The following is a 26,995-nucleotide window of genomic DNA, read 5'->3' on the forward strand; positions in this document are numbered from 1 at the left end:
AGTCTATGCGAAGGAAGGTGAAAGGCGAGGAGCTGTGAAGCACCCACCTTTTCCATTCTCTCCTGCACTTCAATATTAAGTTATTCAGCAAATGTTTATTAGTGCCTACTAAATGCCAGGCTCTGTGCTGGAGGCTGGGATACAGTGAACAAAGCACAGTTTCCATCCCCACAGAGCCTGCAGTCTGGTTGATTTCCAAGGGTGACTCTGGTGCTGACCATCCCCTCCCCACCTGCCCCCCGCTGTCCCTCGGAGCTGCAGGGACCCAGAGTCAGCCCCATAGGGCTGGTTGGCTACACCCTTGTCATTTTTTAAAACCTTAGCAGTACCAATACTCCTAACTCCCTGCTTCTCAAGAGTGTGGACTGCTAACCCCAGAGGTTCCTCGGAGCACGGGTGTTTTTACTGCGCAATATGACAGCATCAGGCTACTCCTTTGGGGAAGTTTTAGGTGTTTACTTTATTTCCACAAAATTCCTTTCACTGTATTAGAGTTTAATTTTTCCTTAGTTGACATTTATGTCTCTTAATGCCCTGAGATTGTGGGTTTTGTTTTTCTTATTTGGTGGGTGGGATGGGTAGGTAACAAATCAGATGGCAGTTGAGGGCCATTGCCCTAAGGGAAAAGTCACTGAGATCACTCACTGGAAGGAGATCAGAGCACTCAATTATAGAGCCTTATAGACTTACTTTGTCATCATCAGTACTGTTTATTCATTTTCTACTGTGTGCAAAAATAAAAAAGTATTTCATTAAGTACTGTGGGGGGGTTGATAGGAAAAATAACTGAGTAGCCCTTACCCACTGATTTCATTCTGGTTGTATCTGTAGGCTTTCCATTGATGCCCATAATCCTCCACTCAACAGGCTGTGACCACTTATCTGTGAGCTCATTTGTCAGTGAACTTTGCATCTGGGTCAAGGATCTACATGGTTCTCTAAAAATTAGGCTCATCCCCACAGTTTTCAGAAGGAAGCAGTACACAGGGGGATTATTCAAATTTGTTATCAAGAGGCTCATAGCACATTGCAAGACCTAGAGAACCTTTTAAACCCTCCTCCTAAACTTCTCTCCAGCTGCCCACTTGGAGGGATCAAGTAAGATCCTACTGTGGAATAAACAAAGGGAGCTATGGGCTAGGCTAGCCCACAGGCATTAAAAACTGACCTTCTGAATAGTTAAGTAGACAGGTGCTTGAAAAATGAGTTGAAACCAGTCCAATGTACCCCACTCCCCCCAACACACACACTCTTCTTGTCTCTCCTGCATTTTTCCTTCCCATCGGTTTCTCTTCCCATCTCCCTCCACATCACTGGCCTTTTTTTCTCACTTCCTTCCCCTCTTCCATTCCTTTTTGTCTCCTCATTTCTTCATAGCCTCTGTTCTTGGGCTATTTTCTGTTCCTTTCCTGCTTCTCTAACATTGACTGCTTTTCTCCTTAGACAGAATTTCATTACCCACCTCACCCCGCCACCCCCACCGTGGCATTATATATACCGTGTCTTGTGGTTAAATAACCCTCTAATAAAATTAAGCTGGGGCTTTTAAGAAGACCAAAGCCATTCTTCCTGGCATGGAAAGGCTCTAGTGCAATGCTCTCTGCTGCCACAGGCAAATGAAAAACCCGTGTTCAGAGTGATTCAAGCCCTAGTGGGTCAGAATAAGGTGCTGTATAATTTCCAGGTTTGATTTTTTCCTAATGCATTTCCGTTTTCGTACCATACTTTTCTTGCCACTCAGGTTGATCTTTAAAAAGTTGGTTGGTTTTTGTCACTCTTGTTGGTATTTATTTTAAGATATTTCTCCAAGAACACAGATGTCTCCTTTATAGTGTGACTATTCTAAAGAATATCTTAGTGCAATAAAATACCAAGGAGGAGCATTGCCTCGCTGCTCATTTTGCCACTCATTTGCCTTCTTCCTAAGCTGTGCTTTCAGTGCTATCTCCTCTCCCATCTGGTCCTAAGCAGAAAGTTTCATCAATCAATGTGCCCTCTGAAACATCCCCAGAAACAAGTGCTCATACCAGGGCTAGCAGTTCAGCTGCAGGCACTGTTGGGCCTCCCAGGGTCACTGGCCAGTTCACTGCTGGCAGACTCGGCTTTGGCCACGTCATAAGGAACAGAGCCAAAGTAGCCCATTGCTTCACCTCCACTTTTATTACATACCAGTTCAAATGGGAATTGTATAATTCAGATGGGAGTGATGTACTAAGAACCAGAATGACCCAAACAGCCAGAAGAGAGTCATCTATGAGATTAAAGGTACCCAGTACCAGGTATCACCCAGGAGAAGCCTGTTGGCAAAGCACTAGCCGTGTGGCTCGCCCCTCAGCACAACATACCACCCCCTGGTTCTGGCGTGTAAACATTGAGACTACTACCCTCAGTCACCCCAGTTTTTTATTGATCAGTAGGTCTTTTTGAAAAGATGACACTGATTCTGCATATAAGAGATTCTTACTTGACTAAAAAGCATCTGTTTTTGTCATCAAAACAGTTTTTTTCTATTTTGTAAGGGAATCTGAAAAGGGATGCTTTCAGACCACTCTAATATTTTAGAACAATGCAAGATATAAATAAATAAACAATACTCCAATGAAATGGTACTAAGTAAAGAATCTCTCTGAAGTAAGCATTCTGCTCATTAAGCACTGTGTTTTATTGGCCATTTCCTCCTGTCAGTGAAGGCAAATAAAAAGCAGTAGTGATTAAAATTTAATCTTCCTGATCAGCCAGAGAAAATGCTGTGATTGTTAAGAAATCTCTGTGTTGTCTTCGTTTTTTTTTTCCCCTTCTTTTTTTCATTCATACTTTTGGAATGCCTTCCATTTCATGACCGCTTCTCCCTTCTTTCTAAGAATTTTAAATTCCAGTCTGACCTCCTAAAATGCTAACTTTTTTAAGACATTTGAATCTCTATGGTTTACACTTTTTAAAATCATAAAATTGTGAAAAATCAGGACTGAAAAAAGCCTTCTAGACCAATTGATTCAACTGCATTTATTTTAAATGGGAAAACTTGAAGTGAGAGACTAAGTAATTTGCCAAGGCCACATGACTCATCAGTGACATGGCCCAGGCTAAAACTTGGGTCTCTGTTTTCTTGAATCCTCGGGAAACCGTTTCTGAATTTAGAAACCTCCATCGATGTCAATACCGTGAGAAGCACTGCAACTACTTTCCTCTTTAAAAGGTAATTGGGTCAGAGTTAGGAGCATGATCCCTGTAATGTAGAATTACCAAATATAGGTATGTCTTACTTAAAAATAATGTGCCCTGGATTCATAAAACCAAGAATGGTGTGTTCCTTGCTGCACCAAACTATTGTTTGCCCCCCAAACTGATTCCCTTAGGAATGTCAATAAATAATTCTCAGAGCATTTAAAGCATAATTTGATTTAAAAATTTTTTATTTGCATGGGGATGTCATCATCAGGAATTCGCTGTGCATATGCCTAATTCCCACATTAGACTCTCAACTCCCTTAATAGTTTACTTCCTCAGTGTCCAGCCTAGCACCAAGTAGAGTAGCCAGCCAACATTTTCTAAATGTGAACAGGAGAGCAAATAAACTTTTTGAACACACCTCCTACTGTATAAGTTAGAGTGAGCCAGTATATTTACAAACCTGTGTATCTTAATTTTTAACTTTTTTATGCAAAAAGGTCAAGTCAATAGGCATCTAAGAATCTTAAGAGGAGGTTCCCAGGGATTCAATTAAGGTTAGAAGGAATTTAACTGTTGACACTGCTGGACAAGGAATTTTTATGACCACATCCAAAAAGTCAGTAAGTCAAGTTTATTGTCTGTTTAGAGGTAGATGTGTCCTGTAGTTAACATCTCAGGCTAGCAGTTAGAGGAGTAAATAAAATGCCAGGTCTGTGTTGTGGAGAAATAAAGAGTTTGTGGTGGGGGGAAGGGTTCTCTTCCTGGGCTGACTGGCTCCGCCTCCTGCGTGACCCTGACCATCCTTCTAACCCTCCAGCCAGTTGTGTTTATCCTGGAACAGACCAAGTGGAAGCATGTGGATGGATCAAGGCAAATCCGTCCCTTCTCTTGTGAAAGCCAGGGCACAGGCAGCCTAGTAATGGAGAGTGTAACCTTATCCTGGTACACAATGGGCAGTGTAACTGTCACCGTAAATTCATTACTAGGTCATTACAGGCTGAGCCACTTCACCTCAGAGTCAACTTCCTTCTCTGAAATGGTGATAATACTTCACAGTGTGCAGAGGTTTCTGGTTTCAGACAAGAAGGCCCTCTGAGCTCTTGACACTGCTTCCCTGCCAACCTTGGCTGCTATTTGCAGCCTCCATCTAAGAGCGTGTGTACAGAACACTGGCTTCTGTAAACGCAGGTGTGCATGGTAGCTTTTAGCATCTTGCTTTTGCTGTGTTTTAGATCTGGGGATGGAGGGGATCTGGGGGAGGGGACAGATGACCAGATAGTTCCCAAGAGCATGGAAATCATAGGCTCCAGCCCCTTTCTTTCAGTGTCAAACTAAATAGACTTCTGTGTCAGCTAAATATGAGCTTACCATGACCTGAGGCCCATTTAATTTTCTGTTCTGCACATTTCCTCTCTGGCAAGAAAACAAAGGGAAAGGAAGCGTTATCCCTACGTTCAGTTTTATTTCTGTATTTCTTTATTCAGTCCATTTTAAAATGTCCAAAAAATCCTGATTAGGAAGGTAAAATATAGCAGTGTTCCAAGTATGTATTAATTGATTTAATTAGGCAATAAGTTTTTTCCTTCTTAAAAACAGCATTTTAAAAATTTTCAAATGTAACGAATGTTCAACACCATAAAGCACAAAAGAATGAAAACAAAACTAAAATTCGCTGGTAGCATCGTCACCTTGTCCTAACCCCCTACTGATATTTGGTGTGTTTGATTCCAGAATTTTTTATTGTTACATATTCATACTTTTGCAAAAATGGCCTTTCCCTTTAGAACTGTTACAGAGACTATTTCAGTTGAATGCTATGTTTTAATTTTTTTTTAACCCTCACCCGAGGATATGCTTTTGTTGATTTTTAAAGAAAGGGAAGGGGGGCCTGTTGGGGTGATTCAATTGGCTGGAGTGTCATCCTGAACATCGAAAGGTTGCAGGCTCCATCCCAGGTCGAGGTGCATAAGGGAGGCAATTGACCTCTCCTCCCCCCCCTTCCCCTCTCTCTTAAAAAAAAAAAATCAATAAACATATCCTTGGATGAGGATTTTAAAAAAAAACTTCTTTAAAAAAAGAAAATAAAAATACTCTGTGATGTTTTAAGTACATTTAAAAATATCCAAGAAATCTAATTTAAAATTTAATCTATCTATAAAAAACACAGCAAAAGTCTATCAAAATGTTCTCTTTCTTTCAGATTCACTTTCCTCTTGGAAAAAATTAAAAGTAGAGAGCTTTTGGCAAATAGTCATTTTTTTCATGGTCCCAGGTTGGTAATCGAATAATGGAACTTCTCAGATACATATTTCATTATGAAAAAGAAAAGAGCAAAAAGGCACGTTGAGGCCCTGGCTGGTTTGGCTCAGTGGTTAGAGCGTCACCCTGTGGACTGGAGGATCCCAGGTTCCAGCCAAGGGCACGTACCTTGGTTGTGGGCTCGATCCCCAGCCCAGGTCTTGACATGTGGGGGAGGCAACCAATTGATGTGTTTTTCTCACACCCATGTTTCTCTCTCTCTCTTCCTAGTGAGGACTTAAAAAAAAAAAAGGCATGTTGAGGACACTCACTCCCTATCTGCAGAGGTCATACATTGAAATAGATAAACAGTAGTAAGAGTAACATTTTGCTATTTCAGATTAGGAAGTAATTGCAGATTAATTTAACTCAGTTGCAGTCATTTTGAAACAACTTTGAAGCCTCCTATTTTTGATTTCTGGTGTGTTTTTTTAAGCTGTGAAATTAAGATGTTGATCTGAAAAGAAAAATCAGTATAGCTCAAGTGCCATTTCATTTCATAAACCTACTATGACGATTTCATTCTCTACTTCCTTTCATACGCTTTGTACAAAGCACAAAACTAGCATCTGGTTATGATCTGTCCTATGTTCTAAGTATATCTATAGCCCACAATGTAATATTTTATCAGTGTAAAATGCTGTCTTTCTCACCCATGGCTCTTATCTCTTCAACTTCTGTAAAAGTTCTCTGAGCATCTCCCTAGATCCACTGGCTTGTCAAATTTCAGTTTTCACGGGCAGAAGGAAAGGACCTCCCCTTGTCCCGCTCTGTGCCATGTACACTGTTGCACGCCTTCACAAACATGTTTCTTTTCCTGCTGCTTCACCGGTGCAGGGTGGGAATATTCATCCCTGTCTTAGAGATGAGGAAACCGGAGTACAATGGGTCTGGTAACTTCTTCAAGACGGCCTTTGTGTCAGGCTAAGCCTGAGCTGAAACCAGGTCTTCAGATTCCAAAACCCAGGGCACTTTCTCCTGTACCCTTCAGGTGTTCTGTACAGGTGACTTTTCCAACTATATAATGTTTTGAAAGTTGTTTTTCCTTTAAAACAAAATGTTTTTCTTTACTTTTTTGGGCAGAAATCTTTCTTTAATAATATGTTATATACTTTCCAATCTAAGTCTGGGGTTTGGTTTTGGGATGACTTAATTTTGGATGATTTTTGTGTGGACTGGAAAACCAATGACCACGCCTGTTATGAATGTGTAATTGAGAGTCAGTAAGCTCTATGAGTTTGAAGGGGGCTCCTGTGAATAAAGTGAATGGAAGATTTGGTGTCAAATATGGGTGCTGAGAAGACTTTTCATTCTAATTCTATGCTTCAGAGATTGGCAGAAACTGGCTTCTAAGTAAATCATATATACAGTACTCATCAAGTTTGAAGCACTGCTGGAGCTTTTATTTTTAATTTGTGAAATTTGAAGAAAAGGTGTGTTTTTTTTCTCTCTTCAGGGTCATTCTGCTATTTAGTTAAAGCCAATAGAGACCATAGAGCTTGACGCCTGGTTGGAGCTCAGTAAATAGTACTTGAATGAATGAAGAAACAAATGAGGCATCTTACAAGATACACTGACATTATCATTGAGAATCTGATTAATATGATTAAGTAACTGTGGTCGGTGAAGTGATGTTTTTCTACAGAACCATTATGATGAGTCCAATAGGATCGTGTCAGTCCTGGAATAACACTCCCAAGGCAACCACAAATTACCGTCCTAGGAATAGCATGATCCTTGACTAAGGAACTTGGATTACAGTTTGCGTGCTCCCCCTACCCCAGGGGTGGGCAACCTTTTTTTTTTTTTTGCCAAGGGTCATTTGGATATTTATAACATCATTCTCAGACCATACAAAATTATCATCTTAAAAACTAACCTGCTATATTTGGTCAAACATTTAATTAACTCACCCCTAATGTGATGGCTGGAACTGCTTCTCTTTGGTGAGGCCTTGGTAGGGCCAGACCAAATGATTTCCCTCGGGCCGGATGTTCCCCACCCCTTAGTTGGCCTAAATGGTTGGCCAACTATCAGAAAATAGAATTAATCAAAGCACTGTATGCTCCAGACATTCCATATAATATAGATGCTACTTGAATGTATGTGTGTGTTGGTGCACGCATGTGTGTGTGCATGTATTTTAAACCAGGTTAAAATTTGTGGAAAAGTTATGATTTATATTAAATTCCTTTGCTGCTCTATTGAATGATATGAATTATAACATCAAATAATACAGGTAAGTATTTTACAATTGACATGGTTTTCTGGAAATATCCCTAAGAAACCTGTTTCTTTTCCCAGTGAAAGAGGTAATATAGTCCAACTTGATAGAGAAACCTGACATAAGACAGGGGCATACATTCTTAACAAATAAAGTCATTAAAACTTTCAGTTTAAACTTCAGCTCATTTGTTCAAGGCAGTGCCCCTGGGGCCCCTGTTTGAACAGCACATTGCTAGGTTAGATTTAGGAGGCAGGTTTTTCATTAGCTTCTTTTGAAAGATGCCTGAAGTCAAATCCCTTGAAGGATTCTCCTACCTACCAAAAAATCATTGCTGCTCTGTTGGGTAGGTGAGATGGATGATTAAGCTACAAGGAAGCTGCAGACTGGAAGCAGCTGGGAAATGGGAATGTTAAAGATAAACCGATCAACATGCCTGGAAAATCCACCCAGGATAGAAATGGAGGAAAGAAGAATTAGAGATAAAATTTCAGAAGGCCTTTTCGCGTTAGTATTTTAGTCAAATTTGGTGAATCCTAGGAGAGGCTTTTTTAAAAAGTAGCATTTTGTGCAAATTTAAATGAGTATCTGAACAGCAAAGTGTTTTGATTGGAGAACTTTTTTCCAAGATTATTTTTGGTTTATTTTCTTTTTAAGTAGACTTTAGAAAAAGGAAAAAAAAAGTGAATCAGTCTTAGGTATTCAAGTCGATACAACTGTGTAACCACCCAGATCAAGCTTTAGAATTTTTCTAGCTCTCCAGAGGGCCCCTTCTTACTCCACCCCTGTCAGACCCACCACAGGTGGCCAGTGTTCAGAGCTTTGTCATCACAGATTCACTTTACTACCGATAACTTTGTGGGCATGGGATCACAGAATGGGCTTTGTGTTTGGCACCTTTCCCAGCACTTTCTCTGGGAGATCTGTGGATGCTGTGAGCATCATCATTCTTTTCCTCACTGTGTGGCTTATTCATTTATTTTCCTAAAATCAATAAAGAAGGGAGAAATAGTGCTAGAAGGGGAGAGGGAAATGCACGTGTCACAGGGTCATAAACCATTTGTGTTCAGTCCTGAAATACTGCTGTCCCTCCATTTGCACGTGCGTGAGAAGTTCCTGTTTGTCATGCTTTGGGCTTCATGTATTAACAAAAATTCAAGCAACATTTACTACGTTGTCCAATATGATAGCCACTAGCGACAGGTGGCTACCTAAATTTAAATTTAAATTAATTAAGTTAAAATTAAAAATCAGTTCCTCAGTTGCACTATCCCGCATTTTGAATGCTCAAGTATCCCCATGCGGCTGGTGGTTACCATACGGAAGTGTGCAGATAGAGGAGGCTTTTTCCATTATTGCAGAAAGTTCTCTTGGACGGTGCTGTTTAGAAAGCTGGTTGTTAGCTCTCTTCCTTGTCATCACACTCTTTTTTGGATATAAGGATGTTATGGTGGGTTTTATTTTTTTCATTGTAAATTATCATTTATAGCCAACCCTTGAACAATGTGGGGGTTAGAAGCACTGACTCCCATGCAACCAAAAATTCAGTTATAACTCTTGACTCCCCCAGAACTTAAGTTGTCCCTTGATATCCATGGGGGGTTGGTTCCAGGACGCGCCCCCCCCCCCAGATACCCAAATCCGAGGATGCTCAAGTTCCCTATATAAAATGGTGTAGATCAGTGTATACAGTCAGCCTCCGCACTCCTGGGCTCCCAACTGCAGATCAAAAACAGTACAGGTATTTATTGGGAAAAAAAAAAAAAGCTGTGTATAAGTTGAACCGCATAGTTCAAATCCCTGTTCAAGGGTCAGTGCAGTTCTGCAGTTCTCAGACCATGACGTTACAAGCTTCTGTCCCCTGCATTATCCCTTCACCTTGGGAGGAAATATGCTCTCCCACTTTTGGGGCCTTGGCAGTACTGCTTGGAACCTTCCTTCCAGCATCCCACGGGGTGTGGACTTGTCATCGGTTAGATCTCAGCTCAGACTGTCTCCAGGGAACTTTCCCCATCCCTCCACCCTGCCTTCCAGCCTGGGTTACGTGTCTCCTCGATTAAGCGACCATAGTCACCTGGCCTTCCTTCCCCTGCCTGGTAGCAGGTGCTTGTTCCCTGGCTTCTCCCTCCTACTGCATAGCAAGCCTAGTAAGGCCAAGGACCAGTCTGTCGTGTGGCTGTTATATATCCATCCCTTGGTACAGGGCCTGGCACATAGGAGCTGTTCACCAATAATGTGGAAGGAAAGAACAAGGATCTGCACAAGGAAGGGGCAATAACCAAGTAGCTTAGTGTTAGGACGGCGTCGTTCCTCTCCCCTGGGTGAGAGTGTGTCCCAGAAGGGGGTTCATCAGACACAACCTACTGCCTGGCTACCTTTCGGAACCTACATCAGTGCTTAGCTGTTTCTTCAATAGTGTGATGCACATCTAAGCCAGTAAAGTTTATGGTTTTCATTTCATCGGAAATAATATGAAAATGCATGCAAACTGAAATGATGATGGGTGAGTGACTCAAGGGAAGGGCAGATAGGAAAGTAGAGTTGAAGAATGGTGATAAAATGATAGAAAACTCTGCTGCATCTAGCAGCCAGCAGCTGTCCTTGGCGTCAAGGGCCAAGTGTCACCAAGCCACATGACTTCATGGGGAGGCAGCTGTGGAAAGTGGGGGGGGGGGGGATCTATCAGGGTAGGTACCAAAAATCCCAACTCAAACTCACTTTAAAAATAAATTTATCTTTCCAAGTAACAGGACCTCTAGAGATAGGAGGCTCAGAGTTGGTTGATTTGGTATCCTGACAATCTCAGTGAGAACCTGGGTTCTCTCCAACTCTCAGTGGGCCATTCTGAGCATTGGCCTCCTCCTTAGGCTGGTAGTGAAATGGCTGCACAGGGATAGACATCCCATCCTGGACCTTAGTGTCTAGGTGAAGAAGAGAAAGTGGCAGCCCCAGTCACAGGTGAGGGAAGGGGGTTGCCAGAGCTATTAGATAAAGCCTCTGGAGTAGATGCAGTAGATACTGAGTGGCCCTGCCAGCACCAAGACCTCCTAGCCCCAAATATCCTTCCCCAGCCCCAGCCTGTGAATTTTAAAAGTGCTTTCAGCCTGCACCAATACAGAAAATACTGAATGGAAACCTGTGACTCCTGTAGCTAATATCAGTTAATGCCTTTGAAGTGATCGTAACCAAGGGGACGGTGAAGAATGGGAAAAGCCTCCAGGATGGAAAGAGAGAGTCTCGGAGAAGAGCTGGGAGGGCTCACCAGAGACCTAGGCAGCCTGAGTCCAGCCATCGGGAAACTCCCTCCTTGCCCTTAGGGGGTAATCCCCCTCCCCAACCCCAGCTGCAGAAACACTGGTTTAATTTTAAAGTTAGCGATATCCATATACTTACAATTTACAATGTAAATGGTATATATTCCAAGAAATCTGGAATCCTTCAACTGATCAGTTATGCTTTTTTTCCTCCTAGATAGACCTCGCAGTGTTAGAGCTGTGCTGAGTGAGGTCACAGTCTAACTACGGTATTAACCCTGCAAATCTGTTCATTTTCGGTATTAACCCTGCAAATCTGTTCATTTTCGCCCGAGCACCCTCAGGCAGGATATAGAATGTGTCCAACTGAAAAACTATTACAGACACTGCAGTGTGCTGTGATGGGCTGAATTATAGCAGGGAGGGGGATGTGGGAGTGGGCGGTATCTTTAGCCAGGAAGTCATTTTCTAAAAGGAAGTCAGGTCGTATGTATCTCTTAAAAGCAGAGGTCATATGATTGCATTTTCGAAGGAAAATGGTGTTCTCTGTCATCCAGATTTTAAAATGCTACTTTTAATATTTCTGAACCTTAACTGTTTTATATTTCCTACCAACTGTGTCTGGGTGGGTTGTTTTTTGTTTGTTTGTTTGTTTCCTTTACCCTATACCTCTTTAACTTTTCTGTGCATTACAAACCTCCTTTTGGGGTTTTAATATCTGTTTTGCATTATTGAAAATATCTAGGAACATACAAAGAATAATTAGTGAACACCGAAGAACCTACCACTCAATTTAAGAAACAAAACATTAACTCTTTTTCTGTGACTGTTTCTGAGCTCTGTTTAGTTCAGCATGGAGAAAAGCACAACACGGGTGGTCAACATTTTGTGGAAGGGCCCAGTCACCACCCCGTTCACAGCAGATGCCGGGTTTCAGAAAACACGGCATTCACCGTCTTGCCTGGACATGCATGTGGTTAATGCTAAGTAGTCTAACAGTTGTGCCCCAGGTAACTCCTAAAGCTATTTCAGATCATAAAATCTATGATGTTTTTCTTTTTTTTTTTGGTGGTTATTGTTGACAATGTTGCAGACGTCCCCACTTTGCCTCTCTCCACCCAGCCCCTGCCCCACCCCAGGCCTTCCCCACATTGTTGTCTGTCCATGGGCTATGCATATATGTTCTTTGGTTAATCTCCAAATCTATGATGTTTTGCAAACTAATATTTTATCATGCTGGATTTTTATACAGAAATTAGATATCTCTCCCTTTGTAATCTCCTTCAGAGGCATTTTTCAAAATCCCCTTACTAGGCCTCATCGCTGGCTTTGGCACACAATCGTTTACATGTTTGAAAAGCAATCTCTGGCTACATTATAAATCTGAGAGTATACTTGTGGTGTTCAGGATTCAGATATAAATTCTATTTTAGCTTATTCCTCAATTGTAGACTTTAAATATGCGACGCCTTCATTGATGGTCCCAAAACATGACTTGACTTGTCTGTGGTTTGGGCTCTAGAAGCAATCAACGATATTTGGAGAGTCTGTGAAATATTTATAATGTCTCTATGGAAAGAATGTAATGTTTCATTTTCTCAAAGAAAATAGTTTCTTCTACATGTTCTTGCTGCCACCGTGTGATCTCCTCCTGCTCCGAGTGCTCACGTTGCACCTCTGCCTGTGGGACTAAGCATTCATTGTATGTCGACATCTGTTTCCGCCCCACCTTGGGATCTTGGTTTCTTCAAGAGGTCCATACCGAAGAGCAGCTTGCTTCTGGCTCATAAGCACATACTTATCGCTGGAGAGTACAGTAGTTCCCCTTATCTGCAGGGGATGCCTGAAACTGCAGATAGTACCGAACCTAACATACGTTATGTTTTTTCTTATACACCTGTACCTGTGGTAAAGTTTAAGCTATTCTTGTGCTTTGGGGCCATTAAGTAAAATAGGGTTACTTGACCACAAACACTGCAATACTTCGACCGTGGATCTGATAACCGAGATCACCTGATAAAGTGACTAATGTATGGGCAGGGTCCACAGTGTATAAACACCGCACACAGGTATGATTCATCCTGCGTCCACAGAGAGGGATGCAAAGATTTCATCATGATACTCAGAATGGCACACAACTTAAAACTTAGGAACTGTTTATTTCCAGAATTTTCCATTTCATATTTTCAGACCATGGTTGGCTGTGGGTTATTGAAACCACAGAAAGTGATACCACAAATAGGAGGAACTGTTGTATACTTTTTTCAAAGCATCCCCAGACCCAGTCTTACAGGGAGAGAAACAGGAAACAAATGGGTGGAGTGTGGATAGATATTTTTTCATCAGTTGACAGGTAAAGTATGGTACCTGCTTACAAGGTTGCTACGAGTATATGAGACAATGGCTAGACCAGCCATACCCTTTTTCCTGATTTGAAAAACAGAAATTGGAGAAAACATGTAGTGGAACGCAGGTGCTGATAATTCTGTACTTACTTCAACTGCATCGCATTAGGAAGTATTCAAAGAGGAGGGTAATGCATACATATTTTATTTAGATGTGTATTGTTTTAAGTGCTGATTTTCTTTTCACTCGGAATGAATAGTACTTCTCCACACGCCATGTATCAGTTGTTAAATGCGAGAATTCAGGAGTAAAATTTGTCATAGCACTCAGAATGATTTGAAGTGAACATGAGTTCAGCTCCTTGATTCTAAGCACAGGAAGTTTTCCCCTTTGTTACAGGATTTGTTTTTCTAACATTCATTATAACAAAAGTGAGAGCTTGCTGATTTTATTGCCCAGTGAGTATCATCAGCGCTAGTCACCGGCTTATTCTTTATGATGTATGTGTTTCCTTTCTCTCCACTGTAAAAAGAAAACATGTCTAACTTGCTTATCTCTCTGTAGGACAGTCGGCCCAATATGTCAAGACCTCTGATCACTAGATCTCCTGCATCTCCACTGAACAACCAAGGCATTCCTACTCCAGCACAGCTCACAAAATCCAATGCACCCGTCCACATTGATGTGGGCGGCCACATGTACACCAGCAGCCTGGCCACCCTCACCAAATACCCCGAATCAAGGTAATTCAAAAAACAAAAGATCACACTCCAGTGCATGTATTTGATGACTTAACTGTTTTTCCTTTGACCAGCAAAAGAGCTTGGCCCCACTGGGACCCGGGTTAGGGCATGAAAGCACCCCACAGGCCACCCTGCTCCCAAGGCTGCTCTTGGATGTGCTGTAAATCTTCTGCGAGTCAGGGCTTGACCCACTGCTTAGTCAAGGACACGTAAAACTGTCACGTGAGAATGGAGTTTGGTGCTATTTGGCTCTGCAAAGGTCTTCACATTTTTTTAGTGTAGTTTGAAAAGGACAGTGACTTCTACCCCAGGCCTTTCTTCTGTCCTCCTTCTAAAACATACTTGTTGATCAGTTCTTAGAGTTTTATAGGCGGTCACTTGTCCCACCAACTTGTGAACTAGGGGAGAAAAATAAGAGAGAGACTGTTATCAGTGAGGCAGTATATTTAGAACAGTATGCAAAAGTTCAGGAAGTCAAGATAGTCTTGTTTTAAAAAAAAAAAGGAAGAAGAAGGGTAATGGAACTAACGAGAGCTCAAGGCAGATAAGTAAATACAGAAAGTGTATGAAGGTCGTGTGGTTTACAGACAGGCAGACACACTGGGCTTATGAGCTATGCCCTCCCATGCCCCGACCCACCCATCTGTAAAGGAGTCCCAAGGCAATAATTGACTTTATACCGCACCTGGGACAACCCTCCTAGCTCTGCCTAGATTTGGGGGCTATGCCCAAATCCTATAAGGGAATTTATCTTCACCAGCTCTGCTGGTGGATAGGGGAGGAAGCATGAACTCGTGTGGGCTGATGTCAAGAAAAAGGGGGTTTCTCTGTTTCTGCTCCTGTGAGATGGAAACATATCACTTGGGCTTCAGGAGGGCACCAGTTGTATTCTCAAGACTCTCTTACAAAGTGACAGGTAGCTTACAGCTTAAGTAGATAGCACTGCCTTAAAAACCAGTCATCTTGTAACTACATGAAGACTGGTTTTTATTTTTGTTTAGTTCATCTCACTCCACTACCTGATATTTTATGAAAGAACACAAAGGCTGAAAAGAGTAAAGATGAAATATTTTCCCTCTTGATTTCCAGATTTAATATCTACAATGAAAATGAAATGATTTTTTGAAAAGATAGATGTCTGTTAATTCAATTATCCAAAATAACTATATATTTTTTAACGAAATGATCATACCATACTCTTTACCAAGAGTAAAGATGAAATATTTTCCCTCTTGATTTCCAGATTTAATATCTACAATGAAAATGAAATGATTTTTTGAAAAGATAGATGTCTGTTAATTCAATTATCCAAAATAACTATATATTTTTTAACGAAATGATCATACCATAACGAAATGAAATACTTATTACTGAGTCCCCACCTTCCCTGAGTACATTGTAGTAGGTTTACAAAATCATGTTGCATGATAGCTATATTTCCCAAGAATATCATTCTATAAATAGTGATCTTTTTAAAAAATGTCTATTTCCATTTCTTCTAACCTTCTGCTAATATCAGCATCAGCAATAGAAAAATCACTGTGTCTCTTCAGGTGAACACTTAATTCTAGGGGGCAAGTCACAGAACATATGTAAGAGTCAAAAAGCAAATCCTTATCTATAGAAAAAGTCTCTGGTCTGGTCTGATAGCCTTTTGCCTCAGTCTGATTTTAAACTCTGATCCAGGAGGGAGGTTAATAATGACACCATTTGCCTGCGTGTAAGCGGTAGGCTTTCTTCCAGTGCTCACTGCAGCTGGGTGGGTGTCTGCCCACTGCCTGAGTCCCCATGGCAGTTTAGGCCTTTGAGAAGCTCCCTGGAATCACTTGGCCCATTGGCAGAGGTTAGAGGCTCTGCTTATTCATTTTCTCTCTCTGAAATAATTCACCACATTAATCATTTTGGTGCTTCACATTATTTAAGACCTTGGATAGTGTTTTATTGGGAGAGTCTTCCTCTGGCCACCTCTGAATGGGCATTTCTTTTTTCTTTTTTTTAATATATCTTTATTGATTTCAGAGAAAGGAAAGGAGAGGGAGAGAGAGAGATAGAAACGTCAATGATGAGAGAGTCATTGATCGAGCCCGCAATGACATGTGCCCTGACCGGGAATCGAACCCCGATCGCCTGGATCCCAGGTCGACGCTCAACCGCTGAGCCATGCCCGGCCGGGCTCTTTTTTATTTTTAATGGGTGTCTCTAAGAGTCTACTTTTTGTCCCTCATCAGCCACACCCTGAGACCTTAGGCATCTCAGTACCTGCTATCTGTATTGTCTCATACGGCGGCCACCTGGCACGTACGGCTATTGAGCATTTGAAATGTGGCTGCTCCAAAGTGAAATGTCCTCTAAATGTAAAATGTACACTGAATTTTAAAGAGCACAAAAAATGTAAACTATCTCAATAATTTTTATATTGAGTTCCTCTTGGAATAATAATATATTGAGTTAAATAAAATATGTCATTAGCATTAATTTCCCCTGTTTCTTTTTACTTCTTTAATGTGGCTACTGGAAAACACAAAATCATTTATGTGTCTTGCTTTTATTTCTGTTGGACAGAGCTGAACCATATACAGATTTTTTTTTAAAATCAAATTAAACCTACCCCTCCCCCAACCTGATACTTAGGCATCATATGTCAAATTTCTCTCTCACCAACTTAACTAAAAAAGATAAAACGGCTCATCTTCCTTTCCCAGTCTTCCCCTGTGCTTCCTTGTCACCAGAGGGTCACAGTTGCACTGGAGCAACATCAAAAACACTTTGCGGTTCATTAGTCCCAGGTTTGAATGTTGATGCTGCTGTTTATCCAACAATTGTTTGGCCGTGGATAGGTCCAATTTCTGAGTGCCTGTCTTCTCTCTTGTAAAGTCGACACAAGTGTGTCTTCTCACAAGGTTACTGGGAGGATTAAGTATGATTACACAAAGCACGCCATGGCCCCACGCCAAGCACATAGTATTGCCTTTATACTTAATCTCCTGCCAAACCCAGCAATCGTTTCTTTTCAAACTGCCTTCCAAATTCCAAATACACTTCACCCCTTCATTTCCTAGACTATGGAAACAGCCTTACTTCTGGATTCTTGCCTGAATTACTACAGGCTCAAGGGACTCCTCACCTGCATCTTCCGGCCCCTTATCTTCAATGTCCCCATCTGTCACAGAACTACAGAGCCATTCCACGATCATCTTTATCGTTAAAAGATATTTTTAAACATATGTCAGGACTCTTTGAAACAAGCCTTGCAAAGTAACTTCTGTTTCTGTTGCTTACACTCAAAGCAGATGACACTGGTTTAGATATTGAATTGACCACTGTGTGTTGCTTTGCTCCCTCTTGGGGTTTTTTTTGTTTCTTTTTTTGGTAAGTAATGAAATATTCACTTCAAAGCAACAATCAGTTTAATGGGACCCATACACAAATTAGTAGTCAAAGATACAGGGAAGAGATTGTTCTTCGTGCTTTTCCCATACATATCAGGTGCTCCTTCCAACTTCTGGGAAAATCTTTTGCATATCATCAACCCTTTTAGGATAAACCCTAGAACATTAGAATGCCCATGAACATAGAATTACAAATAACTCTAATTCGAGTTCTCTAGATTCTAGGGTATTTTGGGCCCTCTCACCCTCTGGGACCATTCCCTGCCCCACCCTACCGCCGTTACAGCACCTGGTTCCTCACCACCCCTTCCTTGGGGTAGTCCAGAGGGAGGAGGACTTTTCCTCAGTTTTGTTTTCTAGGATTTCAAGGGCAGACTTGTAATATAAAAGTACTCATTTGTTTGTAACAAGTGATCTTGAAAGATGTAATGTCTTCCTACAATTTCGAAGGTCCTATAAAGAGCCTTTATTCCATTTTGTAATTGATTTTTAAAAGTTCTGTCTCTTATTTCCTGCCCTCTTGGCTAAAGACCACCTTTAGATCATCGTCACCAGAAAGTGGTATGATGGACCACATGGCTAAACCTCAGAAGCATTGAAAAGCCATGTGAGGCCCTACCCCAAATAAATAACAGGAATCGCTGCAATTTTCCTAAGATATCCTGATTTTCACCATCTGGCAAATATAGGCCTCTTCCTTAACAAATATTTTTTCTATATTATAATGGCCATTCCACCAAAAGAAAATACCTTTGATCTTAACTTCTTTAATTACCAAGGTCACCTAGTTCTACTGTGTGTGTACCAGTGTGGTGTTTTTTGTGGGTTTTTTTTTTACTTGTAAGCCCTGACTGAGCAGGGATTCAATAAGCAAGTTGACTTCTGCGTCCAACAACAAGGTTAATCACATTGTTACTCATTTCCATCATCAGGTGTTTTTTAGCTAAAGGGACTGAATTTTTGAAATTAACTGAAGTTTTGCATGCATTAGTAATGTGCTCTGTTTTTAACAGTCTTTTGTGTAAAATGCAAAACAGCTCTTTGGAGGTGTTTTTGAGGCAGAAGCTGATCCACACCACCTCAGTGACCCACACTGTTCCTTCCCTTCCAGAGGAGCCTGTGAGTCTCCAATTCTGATGGCTCTTTTGAATTGTAATCACCAAGAAAAAGACCCAGTTCAGATATGCAATAGTTTTACATCAAATAATTAAAATTAAAATGTCAAGAATAATTTATCACCATCATGAAAAGATTGTAAATGGCCCGGCCTGTGTGGCTCAGTGGTTGAGCATCAGCCTGTGATCCAGGGGATCTCGGTTTGATTTCCAGTCAGGGCACATGCCCTGGGTTTGGGCTCGATCTGTGGCGGTGGGGGGTGGGGGGGGGGGTGTACAGGAGGCAGCTGACCAATACTCTCTCATCATTGATGTTTCTGTCTCTCTCTCCCTCTTCCTTCCCCTCTCTGAAATCAATAAAATATACTAAAAAAAAAAGAGATTGTAAATGGATATGCAAAGAAGCTAGAACATATTTTATTTAACTGCTTGATTAATAAGTTGTAAATATCTAACATATGGGAGGTGGGCCTCACTTGTACTCTCTGGACCTGGACCCTGCGAATTTTAAGGACAAAGCTGGTTATATTTGATTCAGAAATCCAAGGTATCCATTAACATCAATAACAAAAAAATCTAGGTATCTAAATAATTTGTCATAAGTAATTAAGATTGATACCAAGTTACATGACTTTCATAAAATCTCCCAGTGTTGACACTCTGAAAGATCTTTTGAGCCAAATGTGTGTATGATATTGAAGAAACATACTGTGACTGCTTTAAAAGAAGGCTCAAGTCTGAGTTCAAAGTTAGGTCTGTGTCATCCTCTACTGTCCACTTCGAACAAAAACAATATTAATAGCAGCTATACTGATGGTTGTTCAGATGTGGACTTTTTAAAACCAGAAAGTGGGCTGATACTACTAATTAACTAAACCTATGTGGTGGTAAGAGACAGGGGTTTTAGGGAAGAGAGCTGACTGCCAGCCAGTGACCTAGAGGTGAAAGACAAGATCTCACATTTATAATCCCGAGCTATTCGATCTGACTGCTGGACAGGAGCTTTTGTATACTTTAAACCCAGTACATGAGTTAACTCCCACATAAGTGGATTATTCCAAATTAGTCTCTCCTAAATGGCAGCAGAGTTACTAAGAACACTGGCATATGTAGGTGATTGCAAAACTCAAGAGACTGCCTTGCAGTTGACACCCATGGCCACCCAAGGGGTGTATGTATTTGGAGCCTGAGGATGGAGATGCTTTCCCAGCAGAGATCTGGCTTCTGCTTCACTCCCTGATGTGTCAGCCATCCTGCATTAAAAAGGAAGTCGGATGCGGGCAATATTAAAGGATTGGTGCCCACGCTCTCAGGACTTAGGACGACTGAATTCTAAGGCTTGGCTTTCCATGTGACTGTTGCGTGCCAGCCTAGGGAGTTTTCTGTAATCCGTGTTGGGGCTGGGGATTCTGTGTTGTGCTTTATGACTTCACAGTTCCAATTTCACACTAGTAACCCTAGACCTGGGTCCAGCGTCAGCAGACCCACATTTAAGAATCTCAATAAAAATGCCAAAAGATAAATGCATCATATTTGCCGAACAGTTCCCTGAGCTTTCTTTCAGAATGATTGAGTGGCACTGAATAGAGAGCTTTTAATTATAACTTGTTCCTTAGTTGATCACGACTTATAATTCAATGTGTATATCAAGTTAAAAAGTCACAGAGTAGGTTATTGGGGTTTTTAGATGTGTAGAAGTCAACCTGAGATCTGTAGTCTCAGCACAAATGGATAGAGAAAGCGAATCCTTGCTGCTATGAGAACGCCCGTAGAGATGCATCAAATAAGGGCAGTCTAACTAATGTGAACAGTTTCGACTGGTAAGATTGGTTGGTCTTTAAAAGAAGAAAATTAGTTTATGGAGGGATTTAAAAGGAGGAAAAGCACCTAGCAAATGAAAAATGGAAAGTCTCTCCAGGGTAATAGGGGAATTTTCCTCTTTGTCTCTTCTTTTCATCTTGCAATATTGCTTTTCTAAAATTGCTCCTCAGTTATACAGGTGAAGAGTGAATGAAACCAGCTTCAGGAGACTTTTTCTTTTAAACAACGAAACTGAACTTTCTGTTTAGTGCTGAAAAACCAGTCCTTCAGTAAACTTAATCTGAGCTACTGGTGGATTCAGTAAACTTCCTTTGCCACTTGGAACAAAATAGGCCCAGCCTTTCAAGGTGTCTAACTCATAAAGTCTTGTCTTAGAGCATAATTCAAAGGAAAATGCAGCCATACTCCAGTGCCTAGAGTTTTTCCTTGTCATGTTCTTTCCTTCATCCAACAGATTTTTTTTCTGTGCTCTCCACTGGCCTGGGCATATACACGTGGGGGAGGGGGAGGACAGACAATCAACAAGTAATCAATCAATAAACAATATTTGAATTAGTACCAAGTGAAGTAGGAAGAAAAAAATAACAGAACAAATAGGCCCACTTCGGGATGTAGTTTGCCCCTTACTGTAAGCCTTTCATTCCTATGTTTTGTTTTGTTTTATTTTCAAGAAACATCTTTATTTGTTCACCTATACTTTCAAGACAAAAGTCTAGTTCCAAATTATCCCTAATTTATGATCCATTGCCTGTTCTGAGTTTTGTTGTTCACCTCCTGTCAGCTGATGTATGGCAACTCTAGGTGAGGATGTTCGTAATATTCACCCTGCATTTCAGCAGGAGGCAGTTTACTCTCTGGGCCACAGATGTGGGACAACTCAAGGCCGGATCATCCTCAGGTCACCTTCACGGTCTTGATTTCTATTAACTTCTCAATTATCGAGGACTCAATCTCACTTAGAAAGAAACCCTCTCCCTGGAGAGCTCTTTCTCACTTAGCTTTTATCTTTGTATTCTTGATACCTACTGTTGTGCCTGCCACAGAGCGGACATCCAAAAGTTTGTTTAACATATGAATTAATTAGTGGGTAAAATATTGTAGACAGAGGCCAGATCCTCAAAACAACGAAGGGCACGTAATTGAGTCAAGCTATTCAAAATAGAAAGTTGAGTTTAAAGGCTGGGCCGGGTTCATTGGCTTTGTTATCTCATTTAATGTGCCTCAGGAACCTTGTAGGTAGGGGTTGTTATTTACCTCTGTTTACTGATGAGGACACTGAAACAGAGAGATTAAGCAACGTGTCTAGTCTTATTCAGTAAACAGGGAAGAGCTCAGATTCCAACTCCCACTCTGACTACAGGCCCCTTGTTTTTCTGTTTTATAGCCATGCTTCTCAACCCCAGGGGCATGTTAGAATAACTGGGACTCCTTATTTAAAAACCTGGCCCTGCCCACAAAGGTTCTGATTTTATTGGTCCAGAGAGCTCCAGGCCATGGGGTTTTTAATGCTTCCCATGTCCAGCCACATAGTCCATCTTACCACTTCTGGAACTGTGTTCTAAAGGTGGTCCTTAGCCAAGAGGGCAGGTCATCTACAATATTTCAAGCCACTTTGTTCTCATGATGGCCTTCACCTAATCCCCCTTTGGCCCCTGAGGTCTGGTGCTCCTGGTTGGTTACCCCCCAACCATGAACAGCCTTCTCTTGTCTGTCATTGTCTACATGTGTCATGGCTGAAAAGTCTGAAAAGTACCGCCTCCATCCGACTGGGCAGTGGGATAAGTGTGTCTTGTTATTTGCCTATGGATTTCAGGAAGTTCTTCTTTTCAGGCCTCAGTGTCCAGTATATAAAGCCTGCCCACAGCAAGGGACAACATTGGCCTTGGACCAGTGACCTTGCCACTTTCTGATGGCTGCTTGGTTCTACCTGTCAAGAGAAAATCATGAACAAAACATTAGGGACTAACTCTGGCCCTAGCAGGCTGTGCCCACAGGGAGGAATGGTACCCTGGTCAACACCATGATGTAGAGGGCTGCTTCCCACATTGGGGGTGTCTAGGCCTATTTATATGCTAGTCACTCCCTTCCTACTGGGCACCTCCCTTCCTGTTGCTAATAGAACAGTAGACCCAAGAGAGTCCATCAAAGCAGCAAACTATCTCAGGGTTCACACCTGTGCTCAAAACACATATGCATGCACCAATCAAAATAATTATGGAGTTTTAAAATTCATTTCAAAACATGCCCTGTAAACCCATGCCTTTGTTTTTTAAACAATGTTAGACCCACCAGGAGCCTTCAGTGCCCTGCACACTGTGCCTGGCACATAGCAAGTGCTTGATAAGTGTTTGTTGAGTGTTGACTGAGTTTTGCTATAACCTGGAGCAGGTCAGCCACCTCAGCTGCTATAGTGGCAAAGTCAAACATTTTGAATCGTCAGGTGTTGGGGTGACGTTAGGGCTTAATGTCTGGCCTCATCCAATATGGGCAGCAAAGATGTACATTCTTTTTCATTCAAGGCAGAGCCCAGAAAGGGATTTTCTAGTTACCTTAAAGGGAAAATGTAAGGAGAAGGGAATAAACTGACCCAGTCACAACCCAGACAACAAGGAAACAGATTGAAGGGTTACACCTGCCTCCAGAATGTTTCCTCCATCTGACACCGCCTCCCTGATGCCTACGTATTGGGTCATGTTGAGATGCTTGAAAAAGGCTGATTCCTGGGCTCTACCCACCATTTACATAATCCATATCTCAGGATGTGTGGGAAATCCGCCGTTTTCATCAACCCCAGGCAATCTACGGGCATCTCGGGGTTTGGGCACCGATCTGCAGAGAAGGGTGGAGAAACTGGTCAACATGCAGCACGGTGGGGACAGCAGCGGTGTGGCTGGGGACAGGTTGATAAAGCAAGGCTTTCCTTATTGATTCTGGCTTGTTTCTTATCACTTGGGACAATAACACGGCTGTGCGCATTTTGATCTGCCATGATGAAGTGTCATTGAGCAGTGCCAAGGTCCTTTTCCTCTGTTTCTTTTATTGTATTTTCATGCTTCCCCTCAGCATACAAGAAAGAAATAGTATAATAATAAACTGTTCTAGTTACTGTTTGAAAAGTTAATTAGTGAGGTATTTCATAGAAGATTCCAGTAATCTGTTACAAGGTTAATGTGTGAAAAATATACTCTACTGTGTTCTTGAGAACAGTTTCATTAGGACGGCTTAAAAATGACGTTGTTATTTTATACAGCCCAGCTCGCAAACCTCGCGCATTTGGCCCCTTGAGCCCTGTAGTTTCTGTCATTCACATAACCGTGATTTGGGGTAGTGCTTCATTCAAGAGCTTCTTTATGGCCAATGAGGATGAATTTAGATGAATTTCCCAAAGACAGCCTGCATTTTGGCCATGTAGAGAGCTTTGTGGGCAGGAATATTACCCCCCAGAACATTATTCTTGTGTTTGCTGTGTAGTTCTGATACCATTTTCGCAGGCCACCATGATCTACTTCACATAGATATGAAATCTGCCTGTATTCTTTTTTTTTAATCCTCACCAGAGGATGTTTTTTCCATTGCTTTTCAGAGAAAGTGGAAGGGGGGAGAGATGCTTCCCCCATGCACCCTACCCAGGGCTGGGGATCGAGCCTGCAACTGACGTACTTGCCCTTGGCCAGAATCAAACCCAGGACCCTTCAGTCCATGGGCCAATGCTCTAACCACTGAGCAACACCAGCTAGGGCTGCAGTGTATATTCTTGCAGGAATAAAACAGTGTGCAAGCTCTTCTCAAGTTGAGAGAATCTCTTTTTATTAAGCCAATGTAGAAAATAAATATTCCCCTCTTAACTTCCAAACAGAAGCATTTATTCACAACCAAAACACATGATGCTATAACTTGCATGAAAGCTTTGAGGACTTTTTTTAAAAAAGCAACAACATCTGAGCAAGTCACACGGAGGGATGCCCTGTAGGTCCACTGAGCACACTAACGCCCTCTGCTGAAACCATCCAAAGGTCCAGGTCACTGTCTGCCAGACAGCTCAGTCTATTATTATATAAATCCATTGTTTGCGGGCAGTTTTTATCGCGTGCTCTACTACCAGTCAACGTAAAACGTATAAATACGTTTCCCTCATACAATGTGTAAATAATCCGTTACAATGCCATTTCTTTTCATTAGAAATGCAGGAGTTCCAGCCTCCAATAGATGAATTATCAATATACTGCTTCTGAAAGATTAGTCTCAAGATGCCTGGAGATAGAAAGCAGCAATAACTTGTCCCCAAAGCAGCCTGCAGGAGTGGGCGCACAGTGCTTTGCATGCTGGGCTTCTGAATGTGGCTGGGGGCCCTGATGGGAGGACAAGGCAGTGGAGGAGGGTGAGGAGCCCGCTGTCGTCTTACAAGGTGTGCGCACTCCATGAGCTCATACTCCAGCGGCAGATCCCCGGAAGCTCCAATCCGGTGGCAATCCCACTTGCAAAAGAAAATATTTTTAAAAAATATGTATTTCAGACCCACAATAATACTGGCTCTTTGCTGGACTGTCTGAATAATTGAGACCCAGTATCCATGAAAATGACACTGTCACTGGGCAATGGCTTCCTGTTGCTACACGTGTCCGTGTTCTCTGTAATGACATTGTCTGCTGTTCGTCTTTCCTGTTGGTAATGATTACTTTTGCTCTTGTGCAACTATTCTTCCTGTGCTCCCCATGTTCAGAAGGTAAATTCCGCCTGTGCGGAACAGCCAACCACCACTTTCAAACAGAGGCGCGCCTTGCCAGGCTGGGAGGGCTTCGTCACTGAGGGGTGAACCTGAGCTCGCCCCAACCTGTTTCCGCGCTCGGAGCTGAGTGTGTTCCAGAACTCCCACCCGGCCTCCTCGGGCTTGCCGAGGCCCCGCCACCCCTCCGAAAATTGATTTTTGAAGCAACAGCTCAGAAGGCCCTGAGGGCTTGAGAGCTTACCTAAAAAATGAAAACTCTTCTAGTCTCAAAGCAAGGCGAACAGTCGATACTGAAGAAAAAGAAGAATCTTTTAAGTGTATCCCACTGATCCATAGTCTTCGGGGCCCCAAGGAAGACACTCCATCAGACATCCCCACTCTGATGATACGTCGCAGGAGGGCCAGGGTGGCATGAGGGTGGAATTCAGAGGAAATTGTTGGACACATTAAAATGCACTGAAATAGGGTTGTAACAACCGAGCAAACCAAGGGAACCGTGGTAAATGTGAATGAAACTGTTCTCCACCGTGGCAAAACGTCTGTGACCATTAGAGAACCAAACAGTGGCGATACGGTTTGTTTTTCCAAGTACTCGGCCTGTCAGGCTCTTGAAGAAGCCATTTGTAATCGTCTATGTCAATTTTTAAACCTCAGCAGAAGTGTTTATTTGAAAACTGAGGTTTGGCTTTAGTGCACTTCTCACACAGGACTTCCAAATGGAGTCACAGGAAGAATGGAAATAATGGTATCAAAGGACTGCTAAAACCTGTCCACTTCTATGATTATCTGAGAAGAAAGAGAAAAAAATAAGGAATTCTTGTCATTAGCTGGGGAACTTATTTTTTTTTAAATGTTTTGCAGGTTAGGGCTTGGTTCTGTGTTTTGTTGAAAGGGACCGGGAGAAGTATCAATAGATACACCTACCGCCCAACGTGCCTAGGGACCGGCTTGGTGCCTCTGGGTGAATTCTTGAACTATGATAAACCGAGCCTGAGCCCCAGAAGGGTGTAGACGGTTACACAAGACACACCTACGACAGCACAGCGCGTTGTTGGCCCTGGTGCAGCTGAAGGCGAAGTGCTGTCAGCGGCCTCTTTCGTTATTTCTCAACCACACACGCCCGGGAATGTTGTCTTTGAATCATGATCTGATAGATACTTAATATTTAATATACTTAATGCCGTTTTGACTTGGTGACTATTTAAATAATCTTTTGACATAAATTTGAAATCTTAATTTAATTAAGCTTCTCAGAGTATAAAGCCAGCGAGGCCCATCACCCATTGTGATTTGAAGAAACAATTAGACTTTTTTTTCTAAGCAAAAGGGTGGTATGAACCTTTTATATATTCTTTAAAATGGTTAGATACTTTTGAAGCTGCATAAGTATGACTCTGCCCCAGTTGTCAGCTTTCTTCCCTTATTCTAAGGAGGCATAACTCACAGTCCTGAGGCGAAATCTCCTCCCTTGGGCTTTGTCATTGTAAAACCTGGTTCCTGAAAGTGTTCTTAAGCTTCCTAGTCATGCGGTGAGGGAATAATTCATTTGTTTTCATTCATCCAACCACCTCTGATACTCTGGAGTAGTATTTGAATGATACTCCGTTGCTGTTGTAAGACCCTTGAATGGGGTGTGTGTGTGTGTGTGTGTGTGTGTGTGTGTGTGTGTGTGTGTGTGTGTGTAGGATTGGGAAAGGGGTACAAAGGAATCGGGGTAGACTCACTTATTTTCTTCCTTACAGCTTCTATTAGGTTTTTGAAAAGCATTTACCTAGGCTCTAAGTAAATGATATATTTCTTGTTCTTTTTTTTTTTTAAATCCTCACCCAAGGATATGTTTTTATTGATTTGAGAGAGAGAGGAAGGGATTGAGAGAAACATTGATGTGAGAAACACTGACCAGTTGCC

General features: G+C 41.8%; 1 protein-coding gene across 5 annotated transcripts in view; it reads left to right on the top strand.

Annotated features, from left to right (window-relative positions):
* The window catches only part of KCTD1 (potassium channel tetramerization domain containing 1), a 174,146-nt gene that overhangs the window by 117,677 nt on the left and 29,474 nt on the right, over positions 1-26,995 (top strand). For all 5 annotated transcript variants that reach the window (XM_081148469.1, XM_081148471.1, XM_081148472.1 and 2 more), the window contains one exon: positions 13,858-14,036. In XM_081148469.1, the coding sequence (XP_081004595.1) occupies positions 13,858-14,036 (179 nt within the window). The remainder of the gene's footprint in view (positions 1-13,857; positions 14,037-26,995) is intronic.

This window comes from Miniopterus schreibersii (assembly GCF_964146895.1).
Source record: "Miniopterus schreibersii genome assembly, chromosome: 10".
NCBI classification, from domain to species: Eukaryota; Metazoa; Chordata; class Mammalia; order Chiroptera; family Miniopteridae; genus Miniopterus; species Miniopterus schreibersii.